Source organism: Equus quagga, chromosome 22, assembly GCF_021613505.1.
Source record: "Equus quagga isolate Etosha38 chromosome 22, UCLA_HA_Equagga_1.0, whole genome shotgun sequence".
NCBI classification, from domain to species: Eukaryota; Metazoa; Chordata; class Mammalia; order Perissodactyla; family Equidae; genus Equus; species Equus quagga.
In genome coordinates this window covers 815,888-835,901 of record NC_060288.1, presented here as the reverse complement: position 1 = coordinate 835,901, position 20,014 = coordinate 815,888, and the positions used below count along the sequence as shown (strand labels likewise).

Below are 20,014 nucleotides of genomic sequence, written 5' to 3'. Positions count from 1 at the left end.
GCAAAGACTAGGCCTTCAGGAGTTCCTTGGTGGCTTGTGGCTGTGGACGGTGACAGAGCCTTGCCAGGGCCACACTCAGAGCCCACTGTGAGCTGAACCAAATGTGAGTCAGTCTGCCAGGCCAAAAGATAAAGTGAGTGTTACCACAGAAAATCACAGAACACACTGGTACACAAAAAGTACCCTAAGGCTGCCTTGTAATACTGCTTTGTAAAATAGAGGGTTTATTGTTTTGTTTTGTTTTTGTTTTAGCAACAAAGTGTTAACTTTTTTGTTAGAGAACTCCAATGCAGGATGAAAGAATAATTTTTATTGAATGTATTTACACTTCAGGCATATTGGTCAAATCCTGTCATGTTTGACTGCAAAGAGATGCCAAAAATGCTCCATTACACTAGGATTTCACTGTGTAGAAGTCACTGGATCTTGTAAATATTTTCATTTCACAAAACTGTCATTTTAACAGTGTTCACTGTAGTGGAACTAAAGATTAATTTAGGCTTCTCAGCATCCTGCAAATACTGCCTCTCCTATTCTCTTCCTCGAGGTGCCTCAAGGGATGATTTTTGTCAAGTCAGATGGAAACCCTAATCCTGTCTCAAACCTGAATTCGCCTGGCATTCCTGGGCTGCTCTGCTCTGCCTTCATCTGCACTGACTTCCTCCTGAGATTTCTCTCTGGCAGTGCTAACTCAGGGTCAGGGTTGGGTCAGGGCATGGGAGAGATGCTGACACATCCCCCTCTTATTCCTGTGCTCTTCTGACCACAAAGTTAAGATATGTTCACTGTTGGAAATTTAGAAAAATACAGAATGACGACAAGAAGAATTCAAATAACTAATCTCAAATCCCACCACGCCAAGAAAACTAAAGTTAACATGTTAACAACCTTCTGGTCGTTTTCCTTTACATACTTAAAGACATTTTTAAATAGGGATTTTCTTATACTGTTTTGTTTTTCTTCTCCAAGATAAAAACATATAAACACATTCCAAGGTCATAAAACACTCTTCCAAAGCATTTTTTTTCATAGCTATATACCGTTCCATCATAGAAATATGTCATAATTCTGAAGGTACAGAGATGAATTGAGACCTTTTCGGCTATTCAGCAAGTGGCTCGTAAAGCCTTTGGGCAATGACGTCGTGTTAGAACGTCTCTCCACGGGGCACTTTAAGTGCAGTGACCACTTCCACCACTTTAAGGCTAGATCATTTCAGTACATGAAAGAATGGGCCTAGGGAGGCGAGGGTGGCCCAGAGGCCTCTGGGTACTCACAAGATGCCTGCCACTCTGAGTCTTCTTTCCAGTTCTTATAAATCTCCTTGGTTCTCTCTTCATCTATTTGTTTTATTTCTTCATCCTCTGTTTTCTTTGTAGATTCTTTCTTCTGTTTAAAAAACCAGACACAAACCCCAGTGAGTGACTCTGGCAGTTTTCTGCGAGGACACGGGCTCCTGGGACACTTGATTCCTCTTTAACTGCCTCTGGCCCCTGGGAAAGCATGGAGCCAGTGGGACCTGAAGCTGGCCCACCGCTACCTGGCCGTACAACCCCACAGCTGGTTACTAACCCTCTCAGGCTGCTTGCCTCTAAGTAAAATTAGAAAGTTAAAAGATACTTTGTAGGGTTATAATGAGAGTTAAATAATTTTAAAAAGTGCCTAGTACAGTGAGTAACAACTCAGTCAATGTTCATTTTCCTCAGACACAGCTCTTCTCTGCTTCAGCTGAGTTCCCTGAAGTAGTGTGTAAATGCTGTCTCATGGCAGCAGCGTCAGGTTCCACAGAACAACGGCGCGATCCTGGAGCAGCGTCCGTGTGCACCCTCAAACCACCGGTCTGGAAGGGTGGTCCCTACGCGTGATTTTAGGGGCTCAAAAAGGTGGCTTAAGAAGCATCCTCTTTGAGAAGGGAAAATACAAAATAAGAAACATGAGTCTTCCTTTAAAAAGGAATTCATCTTTTTGTGTGTGCGGTAAAATATACAGAAAATAGAATTTGCCATCTTAAGCATTTTTAAGTGTACGGTTCTACGACATCAAGTACATTCAAGGGAGTTAGTTTTTGACTAGAGAAATCAACACACCAAATCACTTAACCTCAAAAGTTCCTGTTTATTTGGCTACAGCCTCCTGCGTGCTTGTGAGGAAGGTGAATTTACACTTGGTGAGCTAAAGAGAAGCCTCGGCTGCCTTGCGGGGGGGGGGGGGGGGGGGGTCAGAGAGACGGACCTGCTTCGCTCTGCACCACAGAGACATCGGGTAGGTTTCTTTCATGCGTTCCTATAGAAAGACAGACACCTTCTTGCTGTTCAATTATTTCACCACAACTAAAATATAAACCTTGATGCTGTGAAACTTGTTTTTAATCATCGTGGGAAGTCATAAATCATAGTTCTCACAGAAGAGGGTGGTAATCACTTCAAATGTCACTAACTGTGTATTTATTGTTTTCATCTTTTTTCTTACATTCTAGAGCGGAGCCCCCTTTGTCTACCAATATTATAAAAACCAAAGAACAGCTTTTGGAGTTTGAAATGACTATTAAAATCTGCCATGCCCTTACTGAAGCTGTTTACAAACCTAAAATACATAGGAAATGCTGCTGGTACTTTCTAAGCTTAAACAGAAAAAACTTCAAAGTGGAGCATTGTCTTCCACATGCATGTTTTAAAATGATTGGAAATAATATAGTTACAGCATTGAACTACGACATCGTGGATATCGTTGCTTAGGAAAAGCACGAAGTTTACAAGGTGAGTCTACTTAAGGGGAAATATTAAGTCAATAATAATTCAGGTGGTACTTGGTTAATAAGACAGTACTCAAATGTCGGAGAGTGCGATACGGCCTATGCCTTTTCATCTGCGATGTAATCATGTATGGGGAAAGGAGACAAAATTACTGAGTTTCACAGAGTAACAGCAGATGAGAGCTGGCCCTAACCGCTGTATTTATTCAAAGCAGCTAGAAAACTTTAGAACTTGTCCTGAGTTTCTGTAAGAATTCCTCCAGAAAATTTACTTTTAGCAAAATCTTTACAAGTTGATCTTTATTTAGAAAAGCGTTGTTCCTTCTTTAGAAGTGTCTGCTGGGAGCCTGCAGGTCCAGGAGGGGGACCGTGACCACGCTGGGAAAGTCCAGGTGAAGGCTGGCAGTGAGGCAGCAGGACTGAGGCTGGACACTGGCCCGGACGCCCAGGGCTCGAGCTGTCGAAACATCTCCTACAGAACACCTCGTCTGGGCCTGTGGACGGAGACACGTCCCACGGCCCTGGGGCAGGAAGGGTGTGTTGCATTAGCTTTGTACCACACAGAGGCTTGGTAAGTGGCCTCTCATCCATTTGCTTGAATTCTGACATAATTTCCTAAGGTGGAGAAGAAGGGATGAAATGGCACAGCCCGGGGCATTCTCGTGAGAGGGAGTGAAAGCTGTGGAAGCCTAGCTGTGTCACACCTAAAATGTCTGAGCGCCACTCATCTCGTCCACCCCTCAGTCTAGAGACAAGAAACCTCAGGCCCAGTCTAAACTCTGATGGACCTCAGACCTCAGACCATTTCTCTCTTCCATCTAAACTCACTCTCCAGATGATCTCATCTAGCATCCTGGCTGGAAATATCCCCTAGATACCAGTCCTCATGAAGGTCTGCAGGGTCTCTCTGCCCCCATCTGCCTTCTCCTTCCCTGACTGCTCTGCCGCTCCTTCACCAAGTCAAGTGGGCTCTTGCCTCTGTGCGTCTATACTTGCTCTTCCTTTGGCCTGCAAAATACTCTCCCCAGCCATCCGCACAGCTCCTGCCCTCATTCCTTCAGGTCTCTACTCCAGTATCGCCTTCGCTGAGCAGCCCTCTCAGTGTAAATGATAAGAAACCAGTTCCCACTCTCCAGCATTCCTCAGCTCCCTTATCCTGCATTATTTTGATCCACAGCGCTTATGACAATTCAAAGAAATGGTTACCATCTGTCTCCCCACCTGGAACTCAAGCTTCCTGAGGACTGGGACTTTAGCTGTTTTGTTCACTGTGTCTCCAATGCCCGTGACAGTGCCCAGAACATAGGAGAAACGCAATAAAAATTGGTTGAATGAACACAAAGATCCTTCGTCTTTCTCATCCGTCCTCATTTAAGATAATACAATGTAATCTGGGCAGCGTTATTGAAAATGTCCTTTAGATGCTCCATGCTGCTGTTTTAGAAAGAGGTACGTATTATATCAGCAGTTTGCGCACCGGGATGACAGCTCCAAAAGTCCAGCATGATCCCTTTAAGTCTCAGACACGTGAGCTCTCCCATTCACGCAGGTCCCTAGAGAGGAGTCAGGGAGTCGATCGTCTGCAGGAACGTGGGCCTTGGGGCTGGCCTCTACCACAGCCCCAGTCTCAGGCCTGTGGTCACTCAGAACCTTCTTTTTGTAGTCTCGTATCTTACCTACTTTTTCAGACTTTCTACAGGTCAAATCCTACTATGGTTTCCAAGTGCCAGTCTACGGCTCGTTTATTGTGAGCGATGTACAGTAACAATCTAGACGATGGAGGAAGCGGACTCAAGCGTCTGGATGGACGCAAGCGAGATCTGAGTGCCCGAAGGAGCTCCTGCACAGTGGACATGGATGGCACAAGAGACTGCTTATCGTAAAGGGACAGACTCACAGAAACAACGAACACATGAGGAACTTGATCTGAACTATTTCTGCAAGTTCAGTGCTTTATCTGTCGCTCTGAAATCAGCCCTCAGTGTTGCCAGCAGCCCAGTACTGTCTCTGTTTTAGATCTTCTGTGAGGAGGGTCGTAGGTATGTCTTGGCCTCTGTTTTTTCCATGATACTCAAGACTTCCAACTCCAGATAAACAGGTAAAGATAAATAGCTATTTCACAAGCTTTTAACGACAGACCTCACGTTCTGCTGCTTAATATCATTTCTGCATGAGACTAATAGACCAATTCAGTATTTAGTAAACATAGTGGAAATGGCTATGCATTTAGCCCCCTGAAGACATAATTGAGTCTTTTACCTGGTGAAATCCATATGCCTTCATACGATTGATAGAATCTGCCAACATCTGTTGAATATTTCTTGAGGAACTGGAGGGTGACTAGAAATTAAATGAAACACATTTTTATACCATTTAGAGCTTCAATGCAATTTCAGAAGATAATCTGTAAACGCATTTCCTCATTTCAATATTCCCTAATGCTGCCCCTACCCTCACAACTGGATCCACCAGCCCCTGAGTTCCTGAGCCAGTCATGACCAAGGCGGCAGGCATGGGAAGCCTCAGCCTCCTCACTCAGTAGGGCTTCCAAGAGCCTGGAGCTGGCAGTTTGCTCATTACAAGTAAGTGTCTGGGTCTTGCTCCCAGCTGCGCTGGGCCCCTGGAACGACTTCTAGACATCGACATGACTCTGTAATTCAAATTCTCTTCTTCCTCTCTTAATCCCTGCTCTAACCTATCCCCTGTTCCAGCTCAGACCAGAGAAATGCTTAGTCTCTGCCACATAATTGCATATGCCTTGCTCCCTGTCTAGGACTGGAGGCATGCCTGGAATACTGTTTGGTGCCTAGGAGCCCTGCCCACTTTCCCTGCCTGATCACATCCCTCCTCTCTCCTCCCCCTGCCCTGTCACCCAGCACAGCATCTAGGTTTCTGCTGCTCTAGATGGATTTCCCAGGAGGCAACACCTGTCAGTGGGGTTCCCAGATCCATTGTCTGATTCCCCTGGTGTCATTCCCGCCGGCCACATGCCAACCCCTCTGGCATTGTGACCAAGCTGGCATATCACACAGGGCGCCTCAAGACCAGTTCAGTTACACATGTCCCCGTCACCCTGTCCCTGGCCTAAATGCAGAGTCTGGGCCAAGTCCCAGCATGGGCCACAAAGGCCCTGGATGTCTCCACATAGCCATCCACAACCCACATTACCATCACTATGTGCCTTATGTGTGATCAGAAACTGGCTGCAAATTTTCAGCAAAAAGTTGATAGCAAGATTCATTGTGGAGCACTTTAAGGCCATTACTATGCCATGTAATAAACCAGGATGGCTACCTCAATTCTGCCCTTCTTTCACAGTAGCTGGGCATGTGGCTACCCAGCTACACTGCGTTTCCCAGCTGCCCTAACAGTTAGGTGTGCCACATGAATACGTTATCTCCAATATAAGGCAGGCGATAACTGGTATTTCTATCTGGCCCTTAAAATCTCCTTCACGCACGCCTCCAGGCCACTTGCCCCTTCCTTTGGGCTGGAATGGTGATAGCAGTCATGCTACCACTAAAGACAACCGAGCCACCAAAAGCCTGAGTCCCTGAATGACGGTGTGGACCTGAGCACCCCTGTACCAGAGCACCCATCCTGGGTGTGCTCAGGGAGAAAGATGAACTTCTCCTGTGTTTTAGCCATTGCTTTTTTGGTCTACAGTTGTGCATCACTTAACAACAGGGACACGTTCTGAGAAACGCGTCATTAGGTGACCTCGTCGTGTGAACATCAGAGAGTGCACTCACACAAACCTGGACGGTGTAGCTCACTACACACCTGGGCTATACGGCATAGCCTATTGCTCCCAGGCCACAGACTTGCACAGTATGCTACTGTACTGAATACTGCCGGCAACTGTAACACAGTGGTAAGCTAAACATATCTAAGCAGAAAAAGTACAGTGTAAATGACAAAAAATGGTACACTTCTATAGGGCACTCACCACGAATAGAGCCTGCAGGACTGGAAGTTGCTCTGGGTGAGTCAGTGAGAGTGGGGAGTGAATATGAAGGCCTAGACGTTACTGTGCGCTACTGTAGACTTTAAAACCACCACACCTAGGCTACATTAAATTTATTAAAAAATGTTTTCTTCAATAACAGTTAACCTTAGCTTACTGTAACTATTTTACTTTATACAGTTTTTAATTTTTTAAACTTTTTGACTCTTTTGTAACAACACAGCTTAAAACACAAACACACTGTACACTGTACAAAAATATTTTCTTTCTTTCTTTCTTTTTTTTTTTTGAGGAAGATTAGCCCTGAGCTAACTGCTGCCAATCCTCATCTTTTTGCTGACGAAGACTGGCCCTGAGCTAACATCTGTGCCCATCTTCCTCTACTTTATACGTGGGACGCCTACCACAGCATGGCTTGCCAAGCAGTGCCATGTCCGCACCCAGGATCCAAACTGGCAAACCCCGGGGCCGGGCCGCCGAAGCAGAAAGTGCACACTTAACACCTGCGCCTCTGGGCTGGCCCCATTTTCTTTCTTTATATCCTTCTTCTATGAGCTTTTTTCTATTTTAAAAATTTTTTATTTTTCCTTACTTTTTAAACTTTCTTGTTAAAAACTAAGATAAAAACACACATCAGCCTAGGCCCACAAAGGATCAGGATCATCAGCATCACTGTCTTCCATCTCCACATCTTGTCCCACTGGAAGGTTTTCAGGGGCAATGACACGCATGGAGCTGTCATCTCCTGTGATAGCAATGCCTTCTTCTGGAACACCTCCTGAAGGACCTGCCGGAGACTCTTCTCGAGGAGGTGTCACTCTTTTCAGAAGTGTGTCCATGGTAGTTTGGTTTGTTCCTTTTTCTCATCATAGATTTGCTTGTAAGCAGATAACGTACCAAGAACATTCCTTTCTATTACTGAAAACCTTTTGGTGTTGGGGTCCATGTTTTCAAATTCTTAAGGAGCTTGTTGAGGTCTGCAAAAGCTTCTGCTAAACCCTTCACTGTGAATCTTCTCGGGGGTTCTTCTTTTTCTTCTCCTGCAGTTTCCTTTCCTCTTGCCTCTTCTTCAGCTCTGCATTCCTGTTCCAGTTCCAGCAACGCTTCATGAGTTGGTCCCTCAGGAAGCACCTCTAGGAGCTCCCCGGTGTCATCCTCACCCACACCCAGGGTAGAGCTGTTTGCCATTTCAACCATGGCCTTGTTGATTTTTGCAACATCCTCATCCTTGGCAAATCCTTTGAAGTCACAGATGATCCTCGAGTGTCTTCTTCCAGATGCCATTCGTACACTCCTTGGTGACATCACCCCAAGCACAAGCAAGGTTCTTGATGCAGTCAGAGATGTTGTAATCCTTCCAGAATTACCTCAGTGTCTTCTCAGTGTCTTCCTTAGTTGCAGCAACAGCCTGGGCAAAGGTCCTCTTCAGGTAGTAGGTCTTAAAAGCTGCTATAACTCTGATCCATTGGTTGGATCAAAGCGGTGGTGTTTGAAGGGAGAAACACCACTTTGATATGGGGAAGAAGATCACCAATAAAAAGAGGATGTCTGGGAGCATTATCAACAAAACCCAAAATCTTGACAGGTATGTTTTTCTCCAAACAGTACTTCTCTGTTTTGCTGGCACAGCAATTCAGGAGGGCATCTTGGAAGAGGAGCTGGGTCATCCATGACTTCTTATTGCTCCTGTAGTGCACCAGCAGTGTGTGCTTACTGATACATCTGATGGTCCTGGGGTCTCACTGTGCTGGATCACAAAGGGCTTCAATTTGTAGCCTGCAACATTGCCCCCAAGCAAGACTGTTATCCTGTCCTTAAAAGCCTTGAAACCTGGCACTGACGTGCCCTCCTTGTGGATGAAAGTCCTTTCAGGCATCCGTTTCCAGAATAGGGAGGCTTCATCCATATTGAACATTTGCTCTGGCAGGTAATTTTCCTCCACAATTTGGAAATCTAGGGTTTCCAAAAATTCTTCAGCTGCCTTCGCATCAGCACTTGTAGACTCATCACTCACTTTCACACTATGTAATGAACAACACTTCTCGAGCAGTTTAAATTACTCGGAACTAGCAGTAAATGCAACATCGTAGTTGGGTCCAGCCTTTTCTTTCAACATCACAGACAAACTTTTGGCTTTGGTGTGATCATCATGTTACTGAGAGGGATACACTTCTGTGTCTGGTCTTCAGTCCAGCTCATTAGAAGTTTCTCCACGTCTGATATAGGCCCTTGTTAGTCTTCTTGCCTTCAATGAAGCAGCTCCTTTAACAGCTTCCATCATTTTATTCTTGTTCTTCAAGATCATAGCTAGGGTGGAATGGGACACGCCTGACTAGTGAGCAATAACCATCACTGATTTTCCACCTTTGTAGTCCTTAATCACTTTTAGTTTTGTTTCCAGGTCAATCACTCAATGTGGTCTCTTACCGGCAACATTGGCAGTGGATTTTGTATGATAAGGGGCCATGATGAACAAAACAATGGGAGGTTAGTCAACCACAAGAGAAAATGACGCAATCAAGAGATGCAGTAAACACAAGGTGTGTGAGGCTGCTGCTGGCATAACACTGCATACTGTTTTACAGTAAGCTTTTTTTAATAAGTAGAAAGAGTACACTGTAGAATAACCATAAAAGTATAGTAAATACATAAACCAGTAACAGTTGTTTATTGCCAAGTGTTATGCACTGTACATAACTGTATGTGCTGTACTTTATACGACCGGCAGCACAGCGGGTTTGTTTACACCAGCATCACCACACACGTGAGTAATGTGTGGCACTACGATGTTATGATGGCTGTGACGTCACTAGGCAGTAGGAACTCTTCAGCTCCATCATAATCTTATGGGACCACAGTCGTATATGCAGTCTGTCGTTGACAGAAATGTCATTATGCGGCACATGACTATATTACAAAAGTTGAGTCTATCTCAGCTGATAAAACTGCCCACAACAATTGCAAGTGATACTTCAAGCTCTCTGCCGAGATTGTTTACTAATCATGGGGACTGCTATTAACACTAAGTCCAGTGATGGCCACTAGTCCCTGAAGGCCTATTATGACCAGACGCCATGTTAGCGACTTTGCTAGTGTTATTTTTACTCCTCACAACATCTCTGATGGATGGGAAACATAATACTCAATTTTCAGATAAAGAAAGTGGATCTCTGAGGAGTGGTGTAGCTTACACTCAGCTGGCTTGTGCTAGAGTTTATGCTTTTCCACTATGTCAACATTGTCATTTAGGAAAATGAGTTGTAGGTCACCAGATTTCTTATGCTTATTATTTGGCAAAGATTACTTTCATTAGAATCCTGTAGGTTTCACAACTGCTACTTACCACATTCTGTCTCACTTTCTTCTTATTTTAATATTATAAAAGGATACAGAGCTGCTCTGCACCCAAAGCAGAACAGTCACCCGGCCCTCTATTTATGAACAGGCGAGAACTGTTCCAACAAGCTTTGTGTACGTCTGTCTGTTCCAAAGTCCAACATGGCTTCGAAGGGCTGGGGCTTGCAGTCTCTGAATATGTCTCCACCATGAGGAATGTGAGCTTTAGAAGCAGGCTCACTCTCCTTTCCTCAATGATACAAAATCTGTGGGGCATCACTTTGCACAAAGGATCAGTTTCTTCTATGTGAAAATTAGGAGGCGGGGGATCGTCCTCGCTGACCCTTCCTCAGGTGCTGCGGATAAGGCTCCAGCTGTGCCAGCTGCGTCCCAGACTCTCCCCGGTCTGTTCCAGCAGGACCCGGACCTGTGCGGCCAGCAGAGCTCCGGACCAGGGTGTTGTCAGCAGCACCTCCACCACGCTCAGCCTCTAAGCTCTGGAGCAAACTGTTGGTTGTTTCCTGAATTAGTATCAGGCTAACAGGCATCTGATACTGCTTTTCTAACCTATCTTCCAATGTGTCATCTACTTTGTGAAATGTGTTTCCCCCATCACTTGCCTATTACTGTCATCTGCATGGGTATAACACTTGAAACAGTGTGAGTTATTCCTTGTCCCTTAGAAGTATTCCTTCAGCTGAACTATTCATCTCATATAGACACACAACACTGTTTTCTCACCACTGGCTTTTTTTTATCTTAATTTTTTTCTTTCATTGTCCTATGCCTTTTCTTACTAGCACTTTCAACACGCTGACTGCTTTTGCCCTTATGAGATGTGATGGGGTTATTAATATCTTGAAATAACTCAAAACCAGGCACCGACACATGAACCAAAAAGGACATGAGGCTGGGGACTAAAGGGACCACTGTGACCTTCAGCCCCACCTACTGGCGCCAGTGAGAGTAGACGTCCTTTCCTTGAAGCTTTCGGTTTTGTTGCAGCAGACCAAAGCTCATAAGTTAGATTTTTGAGTGGAAAAGTTAGCATAAGTAATTGATTAGGTTAGCAACCTCCCTAGAGATCAATACCCCTATTCAAGTACTTCGATATGTCTAAGACATACTGTAAACTCTAAAACTAACACATACTAAGAACCACATTTATAAAAATTTTAATTTTCAAGATGAACCAAGATTTGCCACTATCCCAAAGTGTTAACATAATATGAAGAACTTAACTAAGCCTTGTGTAGAGTAGGTCCATTCGGAAATGCTTACGTGTTCTACACACCCACGAAATACACCAAGTGCAAGGCAATAGACTGAAAACAGTGTGACCCAAAAGAGATTTCCTTTATCAAAACAGCCAGATCAGTGGCTCAAAAGTGCATGACGCCAGTACCAGAGGAAGATGACCTGCGGAGCCCTGCTGCCACTCGGCCCGGGCATCCCAGAGCGCGGAGGCGGTTTCCTGCAGTGGGGGCCAGGCCTCCCCGAAGCTCCCACATGACACTGTGTTCCAGGGAATATGCTCTCTAGTTACTCCTATTTGTAACACAAGACAGGGAGGAAAACTACCCACCTACCTGCATAGCTTTGCTTACAAAGCACTTTCAAGTTCAACACATCATTTACTTTCATATTGACCCTCTAAGGGTGTCAAAGCAGCTACTGTCCCTTTACCAAAGAGGTAAGTGACCTGTTGGTAGGTGGAAAAGCAGGGACTGAAACCCATGTCCTCTCCATGTCTATGGCCTGCTCCTTTTGTCGGGGGACCCAGAGGGAACATATGTCTGTCCTCACGCTGGGAAGCCATGCAGTCACCTGCCATCAGCTACATTACAGAGACTTCTGCTGAAACCTTATGGACAGAGTGAACGCAATCTCATCTGCTTCCTATTTAAAAATAAAAACTGCCTCAAAATATTTATTAACCAAAACAATAAAGTGAGTCACATGAATTTTTTGGTTTCCCAGAGCATATAAAATTATATTTACACTATCCTCTAGTCTATTAAGTGTGTAATAGCATATGTCTAAATAACAATGTACATACCATAATTTAAAAATGCTTTATTCCTAAAAAGTGCTAACCATCATCTGAGGCTTCAGCAAATTGTAATCTTTTTGCTGGTGGAGGGTCTTGCCTCAATGTTGACAGCTGCTGACTGATCAGGGTGGTGGCTGCTGAAGGTTGGGGCTGTGTGGCAATTTCTTAAAATAAGACAACAACCAAGTTTGCCACACTGATTGACTCCTCCTTTCATGAATGGTTTCTCCGTAGCCTGTGATGCTGTTTGATAGCATTTTACCCGCAGCAGAACTTCTTTCAAAATTGGGGTCAGTCCTCTCAAACCCCGCTGCTGCTTTATCAACTAAGTTTATGTCATGTTCTAAATCCTCTGTTGTCATTTCAACAGTCTTCACAGCATCTTCACCAGGAGTAGATTCCATCTCAAGAAACTCCTTTCTTTGCTCATCGATGAGAAGCAACTGCTCATCCGTTAAAGATTTATCATGAGATTGCGGCAATTCAGTCACGGCTTCAGGCTCCAGCTCTAATTCTAGTTCTCTTGCTGTTCCCACCACGTCTGCAGTTACTTCCCACACTGAAGTCCTGAACCCTCAAAGTCACCCATGAGGGTTGGAATCATCTTCTTCCAAACTCCTGTTATTGCTGATATTTTGGCTTCTTCCCACGAATCATGCATGTTCTTAATGGCATCTAGAATGGTGAATCCTTTCCAGATTTTTTCAGATGCTGTGTTAGCAGGTATGAAAACAACATTACTCTCATTGTACATCTCAATCAGAGCTCTGAGTGACAGTGCACTGTCAATGAGCAGTAATATTTTGAAAGGAATCTTTTTTTGAGCCATAGGTCTCAACAGTGGGCTTAAAATATTCAGTAAACCATGTTGTAAAGAGATGTGCTGTCATCGAGGCTTTGCTGTTCCATTTACAGAGCACAGGCAGAGTAGATTTAACAGAACTCTTAAGGGCCCCATGATTTTCAGGATGGGAAATGAGCACTGGCTTCAACTTAGAGTCACCAGCTGCGTTAGCCCCTGACAAGAGAGTCAGCCTGTCCTTTGAAGTTCTGAAGCCAGGCACTGACTTCTCCTCTCCAGCTATGAAAGTCCTAGATGGCATCTTCTTCCAACAGAAGGCTGTTTCGTCTACACTGAAAATCTGTTTCAGGGCGGCCGCCTTCCTTGGTTATCTCAGCCAGATGTCCTGGAGAACTGGCTGCAGCTTCTACGTCAGCACTTGCTGCCTCGCCTTGCACTCTAATGTGACGGAGACGGCTTCTTTCCTTAAACCTCATGAGCCGACCTCTGCTAGCTTCAACCTTTGCTTCTGCAGCTTCTTCGCCTCTCCCAGCCTTCACAGAATTGAAGAGAGTCAGGGCCTTTTTGTGGATTAGACTTTGGCTGAAGGGAGTGTTGTGGCTGGTTTGATCTTCTATCCAGACCACTAAAGCTTCCTCAGTGTCAGCGAGAAGGCTGTTGCACTTTCTTATCATTCGTGTGCTCACTGGAGTAGCACTTTTAATTTCCTTCAAGAACTTCCTTTGCATTCACAACCTGGCTAACTGTTTGGTGCAAGAGGCCTAGCTTATGGCCTCTCTTGGCTTTCGACATGCCTTCCTCGCTAAGCTGAATCATTTCTAGCTTTTGATTTAAAGTAAGAGACGTGCCACTCTTCCTTTCACATGAACACTCAGAGGCCATTGTAGGGTTATTAACGCCTCATTTCAGTACTGTGGTGTCTCTGGGAACAGGGAGGTCCAAGGAGAGGGAGAGAGATGGGGAAACAGCTGTTTGGTGAAGCAGTCAGAACACACACAACATCTATCAACGAAGACTGGCCATTCGTATATGCAGTTCTCGGCACTCCAAAACAATTACAATAGTAACATCAAAGATCACTGACCGCATATCACAGTAACAAATATAATAATAATGAAGAAGTTTGAAATATTGTAAGAATTACCAAAATGTGATGCAGAGACACCAAGTGAGCAAATGCTGTTAGAAAAATGGTGCTGACACACTTGCTCAATGCAGGGTTGCCACAAACCTTCAATTTGTAAAAAAAAAAAAAAACCAATTTCTGCAAACCACAATAAAGCAAAGTGTAATAAAATGAGATATGCCTGTACGTATAATTACTGCTAAACTTAGACATAAGGCAATTCAAATCTCCATAAACACTTGGGTTACCAAAAGATGCTGTTAGCAACACTGATATTACACAATTACAAATTATATTTACCCAGAGACTGTGTCATATGAAGATTATTCTAATTATATTCACTTTTAAAACTGATTTGAAAAATGGTTCATTCTGCTTTCTAACTTAATATTCACTCTGTTTAAAAGCAGGACGAGGCAATCAAATGCCAAGCACCTTGAATTCCAACTAAACCAGAAAGCTCCAATAAACAGAACATTTCTAACACTCAATTTTTATGGTGAAGATGAAAATGATGAATTAATGGGCTAAAATCAAGAGTTTCCTTTTGAAAACAAACTACTAGGTTAAGTATTTACTCATCCTGCTCTCATGCCTCTTAAATCCATGGTATTCCTTAACAGACTGACGGTCAGAACGATAACCTCCACGAGGGCAAAGAGCAGGCCAGCTTAATTCACTGATACCTGGAGCCTTGGCACACAGAACAGCGACTGGCACTAGTGGGGCCTCAGTAAATATCTGGTGAATGAATGAACACACTCGAAATTCATCACTTTCTTACTTATTAAAAGATATCCAAGGCGCCAGCCTGGTGGCACAGTGGTTAAATTCGCACATTTTGCTTCTCGGTGGCCCGGGGTTCACCGGTTCAGATCCTGGGTGCAGACATGGCACCAGTTGGCAAAAGCCGTGCTGTGGTAGGCGTCCCACATATAAAGCAGAGGAAGATGGGCACGGATGTTAGCTCAGGGCCAGTCTTCCTCAGCAAAAAGAGGAGGATTGGCAGTAGTTAGCTCAGGGCTAATCTTCCTCAAAAAAAAAAAAAAAAGATATCCAGTCTAGTTTAAATATTAATCAGGATACATGGGATTCAACTGAAAGTTGATGGCCTGTAACTCACTCATTTTGCTAATAACCAGGTCACTGAAATAACAAGATCATCCAATTCCCAAAAATTTTAAATAAAAAGGTAATTTCCCAATGATGACTATAATATTAAGGTTTTGAGTATATTGGGATTTAGCTTTTTCTTTCTAAAATAATGGGAGAGGCAGAATAATGGAACTGTGCTTTGATAAAGTTATGAAGAATAATAATACAGAAAGATGGAGATATTTTCCTAAGGTCAACTAGGCTAATAAGACAAAAAACAGGACAATCAACTTTACTACCTGTGGAGTGACTTTACTGGAACACGAGTTAGGACAATAGAGACCCTAGGGAATCCTTTCCCCATTTCTCTAACACTGTTCCTGACAAAATCTATGCACAGAGACTACTGGATACCCTCAGACTCTCACGGGGGTGTAATTTCACAGCACGCCTTGAACCAGCATGTTGTCTTCCGTGTCTGAGTTTACTGTGAGCATACTAGAGCACTGAGCTGTCACACTGGGTGAACATCTGTCCATGTGCACAGCACCATCCCTCCACAAGCCCTCAGAGCAAGGTGCAAACAGCAGGACTGTGTAATAACCTCCTCAGAAACACAACAGTGCAGAACTGCAAGGGTTGTTAGCACAAAGAAGTTCAGATAGGAAGTGTTTCAAAGGCCACTCTCACCAGGGAGATACCTGACACATGACCCACGAAAAGAAAAAAGACAAGCAAGAGAAATAAAGCAATTGCTAAATATAAAGAATAAGTACAAAGCAAGAAGGGATCATTAAGAAAATAGCCTTAAAAACATGATTGATTTGGGAAGTCTTGCCACAATGGAAAACACGAACCTAACTATAAATAATGACAGAAAATCATATTTATACCATACATAATACTTTACAAAAGACTTTTATGTATATTATTTCATTTGATTCTCACATCCAGCCCAGTGATAGGCAGCTACTGCAACCTTCTATTTTTAGATGAGGAAAGTGAGCCCCAGAGGTCGAGTGGCTGACCCTCAGCGGTGACAGGACCCCACCTCCTGACCTGGGTTCCACGTCTTTCTTCCCAGCACATGAATCTAGTGAGCTGGATAAGTGAATTATGGCAAATATCACTTGCAATCATGCAAACTAAAACTGTGTTACCAACTTCATAATGTACAGCTCTCAAGACTGGAAATGTTTTCCTCTTTTGTAATTTACTTTATATTGAGCTTTTTCTATAACATTCTGTTTTTAAAAACACAACAGCTTAAATGGCTTTTAAGGCCCTAGAATTTTGTGATCCTATCTATATAAAGGTTTATTCTACAAACTACCGTGAAATTCTGCTACAGTTACATGGAAGCCATGAGGGTAATCCTGTAACACTCTCATTGTGGCTCTCCTCTTGAATTAGGCACAATTTATTTCTCGTCTATTTTTACCTGCTTCCTTCAAGTATCCCAGAAGGGAATATACATCAAAGGAAACAATTACTGTTTGGAATTATTCCTCTTTTTTCTTCGTATGCAACTCAATCCTCAAAATTCTAGCCTGCGTTTCAGGAACACATTTTCCCACTCTGTTTAGAGCGGGTCTCCTTGTTATAAGGTGACCCTGGCTCCCTTTCAGGGATTGGCAACATGGCTGTCTGCAGACAAGGGCCTGGCAACCCAAGATGGTCCCACCAGGCCCAGCCCAGGGCATCTATGCAGCTGGAGTGCAGGCTTCCCCACCTGCCCGCTCACCTCCCACAAGATCATGTACAGAGCTGTGCTCCAAAGCTGCCGCCCAACCTTTACAGAAAGCCCAGGCCACATAAAAGCCCCTAATTTGGTTGCTCTGCAGGAGCACCTGGATGAACAAGGGTCCAGATAAACAATCCAGCATATTCTTTTCTATTCTTTCAAAGAAGTGGTCTGACCTTAGTATCCTGCTTCTGCATCTCTCCTTACAAAGGCAAACAGCCAAAATCTGGTTTTAGAGGACCGCTGGGTTCTGAGCAGACAGCAAGCTTACCTTTGGTTTGGCAGGGATACGAAGGAGACCCTAAGTGGGGTCTTTCACTGTGTCTGAAAATCATTTACAGGCTGCTCCTTGACTGCTGTCCATTAGTGGGGACACAATGCTATGAGTTAGAGTGATAGTGAAAAACACAGCTGAAAACCACCTTGTTTCAATGTCAAGTGTACAGTCATAATGTACACTTTGCTGGCGTGTTTTTGTTATCAGTTGTTATACTGAAATGACAGGCTTAAAAGCAGGTATCAGAGCCTCGGGGCAGTGTGGGAAGTGTGTGTGTTGTGTGTGTGCACGTGTGCATGGTAGGGGTGGAGAGGCAAGAGGTCTCATCTCTGACTCCACTTGGTTAAAGAAGACATGACAGGGAAGAATCTGACTTTAATCTGCGAGTCTCAAGGTCTTTTTTTTTTGTTTTTTGGAATGTTTGAATCCAGATGTCTGTGTTCTAATTTTTAAAATCTCCTGTTTCGCAGTGTGATCCACTCTGAAGGCCATTTCTGTAAAAATAACGAGTAACTCTCCAGAGATGAAATATAAAAGTGAGTAGATATAGTTTTATTTGAGGTCCCCTTTGGAGGAAGGACAGTCAGTCCACTGATTAAGGAGTTCCCAACTTACACAGTGCACACACACAGAGAAACACAAAGGGGCTTATGTTTGAATTACCATACCCTGCCATTCTCCCACCACACTCAGGACTGTTCTCTTCTCTCTCAGGTTCTCTTACAAGAGCTGGGGGAAAACTGACCGCATTCAGAGGGCTGGCCATATCAGGGGTTCCTAAGGATCTCCACTCAGCCACGGGGGACTCATGGTTGTCACCCAGACTCCCCCAGAGAGGGTGAGTGTGCCCACACAGTGCACTGCTGTCATTTTCTCTGGCTCCTATGAACTCCCCATCAGACTTGTCCTTGCCTGGGAATGGCATCTGCTTCCCAACCTGCACGTCTCAGAACCTGGCTAGGTGACAGCTAAATCCTGATAGTCACCATCACCTCCAGCTCAGTGATAGGCACCCAGTAACACTGAGTGTTTGCTGTGATCCACCAAGAACCACACACTCTCACTACACATTAAGCAGAGCATCATTTCTGAGTTTCCCAAGAGCTACTGCCACTGCCAAAAATAAGGACAGGGCAGGTATTTGGTAGAGGACAACAGCTTTTTAGAATAAAAACCATACACTCAGCTCCCATCCAGGCATTGTTTCAGCCTCCTCCTCAGATTGCACAAACCACTCAGCCTCGCTTTGCTTCCAACTCTTCATCTCAAGACTGAAATGGACCAAGGCTGGGGTCATGATAAGAAGAGCAGCTTACAGCTGAAGGACCTCAGGGAACAATTCTTGCTGCTTCCACCAGGTGATACTAGGCAAGCATCCTGACGTTTATAAGCTTTCTCAGCTTCCTTTGTAAAGAAACAATGTTGCTGGTTTAATCTCTATTTTATCAAGGGAATTGATTTACTATAGGATACTTCCCAAATCACAGAGCTGCCTCTGAGGACAGAGAGCTCCATTCCCAGACTAGAGTCTTCTATTGGTCTCAAGGTGTCTGGGACTTACTCGGGCAGCCAGACTTTTGGCTATCTACTTGGTAAAATGAAAATTTTAAATCAACACAAACATATTCTTTAGAAAAATCTTTTGTGAAGATTATCTTGAGTGTGTAGAAAGATGCTTTGAGACTGGACCCTAACTTTTCTAAACCCTGAAGCAGGGATCAAACAATTCTTCTCAAAACCCACAGGTTTGCTTCTTGTGGCTCTAAGGGTGAAGCAGAATTCTTTACCCTAAGAGTTGTGGCAAATCTTCCATTGTTGTAGAAGAGATCTCCTGGAAGAAGCCATCTGCTAATGAAGACATAAAATAATCATTGTTATACTGGTATCAAAGTATCCAAATGCAAACCTACAGATTGGGCTGTTCAGTGTTCTGGTTCCATGTAGGAAGGGTACAGCACCCTACATTCTCTATGGGGGAGAAGATTAGCTATTTCCCAGGCAGGCCAAGTGATACAGTTTTGAGTCTGGGGGTAGACAGCTGTGGTGAAAAGCTCAGGATAGGACTGCTAGTTGAGTGAGGAAGACATAATTTGTACCTTATTTCCAGAAATGAGTTGGGTTCACCTCGGCCCTGTACTACTGGGCTTGGCCCTCACACACCTGCCTGACTGCCACCTGAATACAGAAGGCCAGGTCTCACGGTGTGGCTTGTCCATTGAAGCTGCATGGCACCTCCTCAACAGTCGTAGGGCTACGAGACAATACTGCCCTCAGCGGGTGCAGGTGCAGGCACTGTTTAGGATCGGGAATGCTTAGAGCTGGAAGGAAGCTCGTGAGGAAGCATCTCAGCCAACAAACGCCACCTCCACAGCTAACTCCCACGAGGGAGGACGGCTGCCCGGAAGGCTGTGGACGAGGACGGAGGGCACACGCCGGCTTAGCAGGAAGGAGTGTGTGATCCATCAGTGACGTCTGCCCCGTGTGCAGGCGTGGGAAGTGTCTGCACTTGTGCTCTGTGGCTACCAAGTATAAAAGTTTATACTTTTAAAAGTATAAACGACATTTTTATCACTGATTTATCCTTTCAAAGATAAGGAAAACGAAGTCCTGCAGAGACAGAATCAGAATGAAAACCCAGTTCTTCTGACACATTTTACCATATTTTCCCTCACTATATTACCATAGCTCAAAAACCCACTACAGGTCCACAATCCCTTATTAACAATTCTGAAATCCAAAAAGCTCTGAAAATACATAACTCATTTTGAGGCGAAAAGCTGACTTGAGCTAACATGAGGCCATTTACAGCAACTGATTACAGAGTCCTGCCCCAAAGCTTGCTGGGAAACATTGTTTATTACA

At 44.2% G+C, this 20,014-nt stretch overlaps 1 protein-coding gene across 5 annotated transcripts in view; it reads right to left on the bottom strand.

Moving 5' to 3' along the window:
• Positions 1 to 20,014, bottom strand: part of SH2D4A (SH2 domain containing 4A) — a 65,321-nt gene that overhangs the window by 21,965 nt on the left and 23,342 nt on the right. For 3 of the 5 annotated variants that reach the window (XM_046648710.1, XM_046648709.1, XM_046648711.1), the window contains 2 exons: positions 5,012 to 5,092; positions 1,278 to 1,389 (listed from right to left, as the gene is read on the bottom strand). In XM_046648710.1, the coding sequence (XP_046504666.1) occupies positions 1,278 to 1,389; positions 5,012 to 5,092 (193 nt within the window). The remainder of the gene's footprint in view (positions 1 to 1,277; positions 1,390 to 5,011; positions 5,093 to 20,014) is intronic. The other 2 variants (XM_046648712.1, XM_046648713.1) reach the window with 1 other exon arrangement.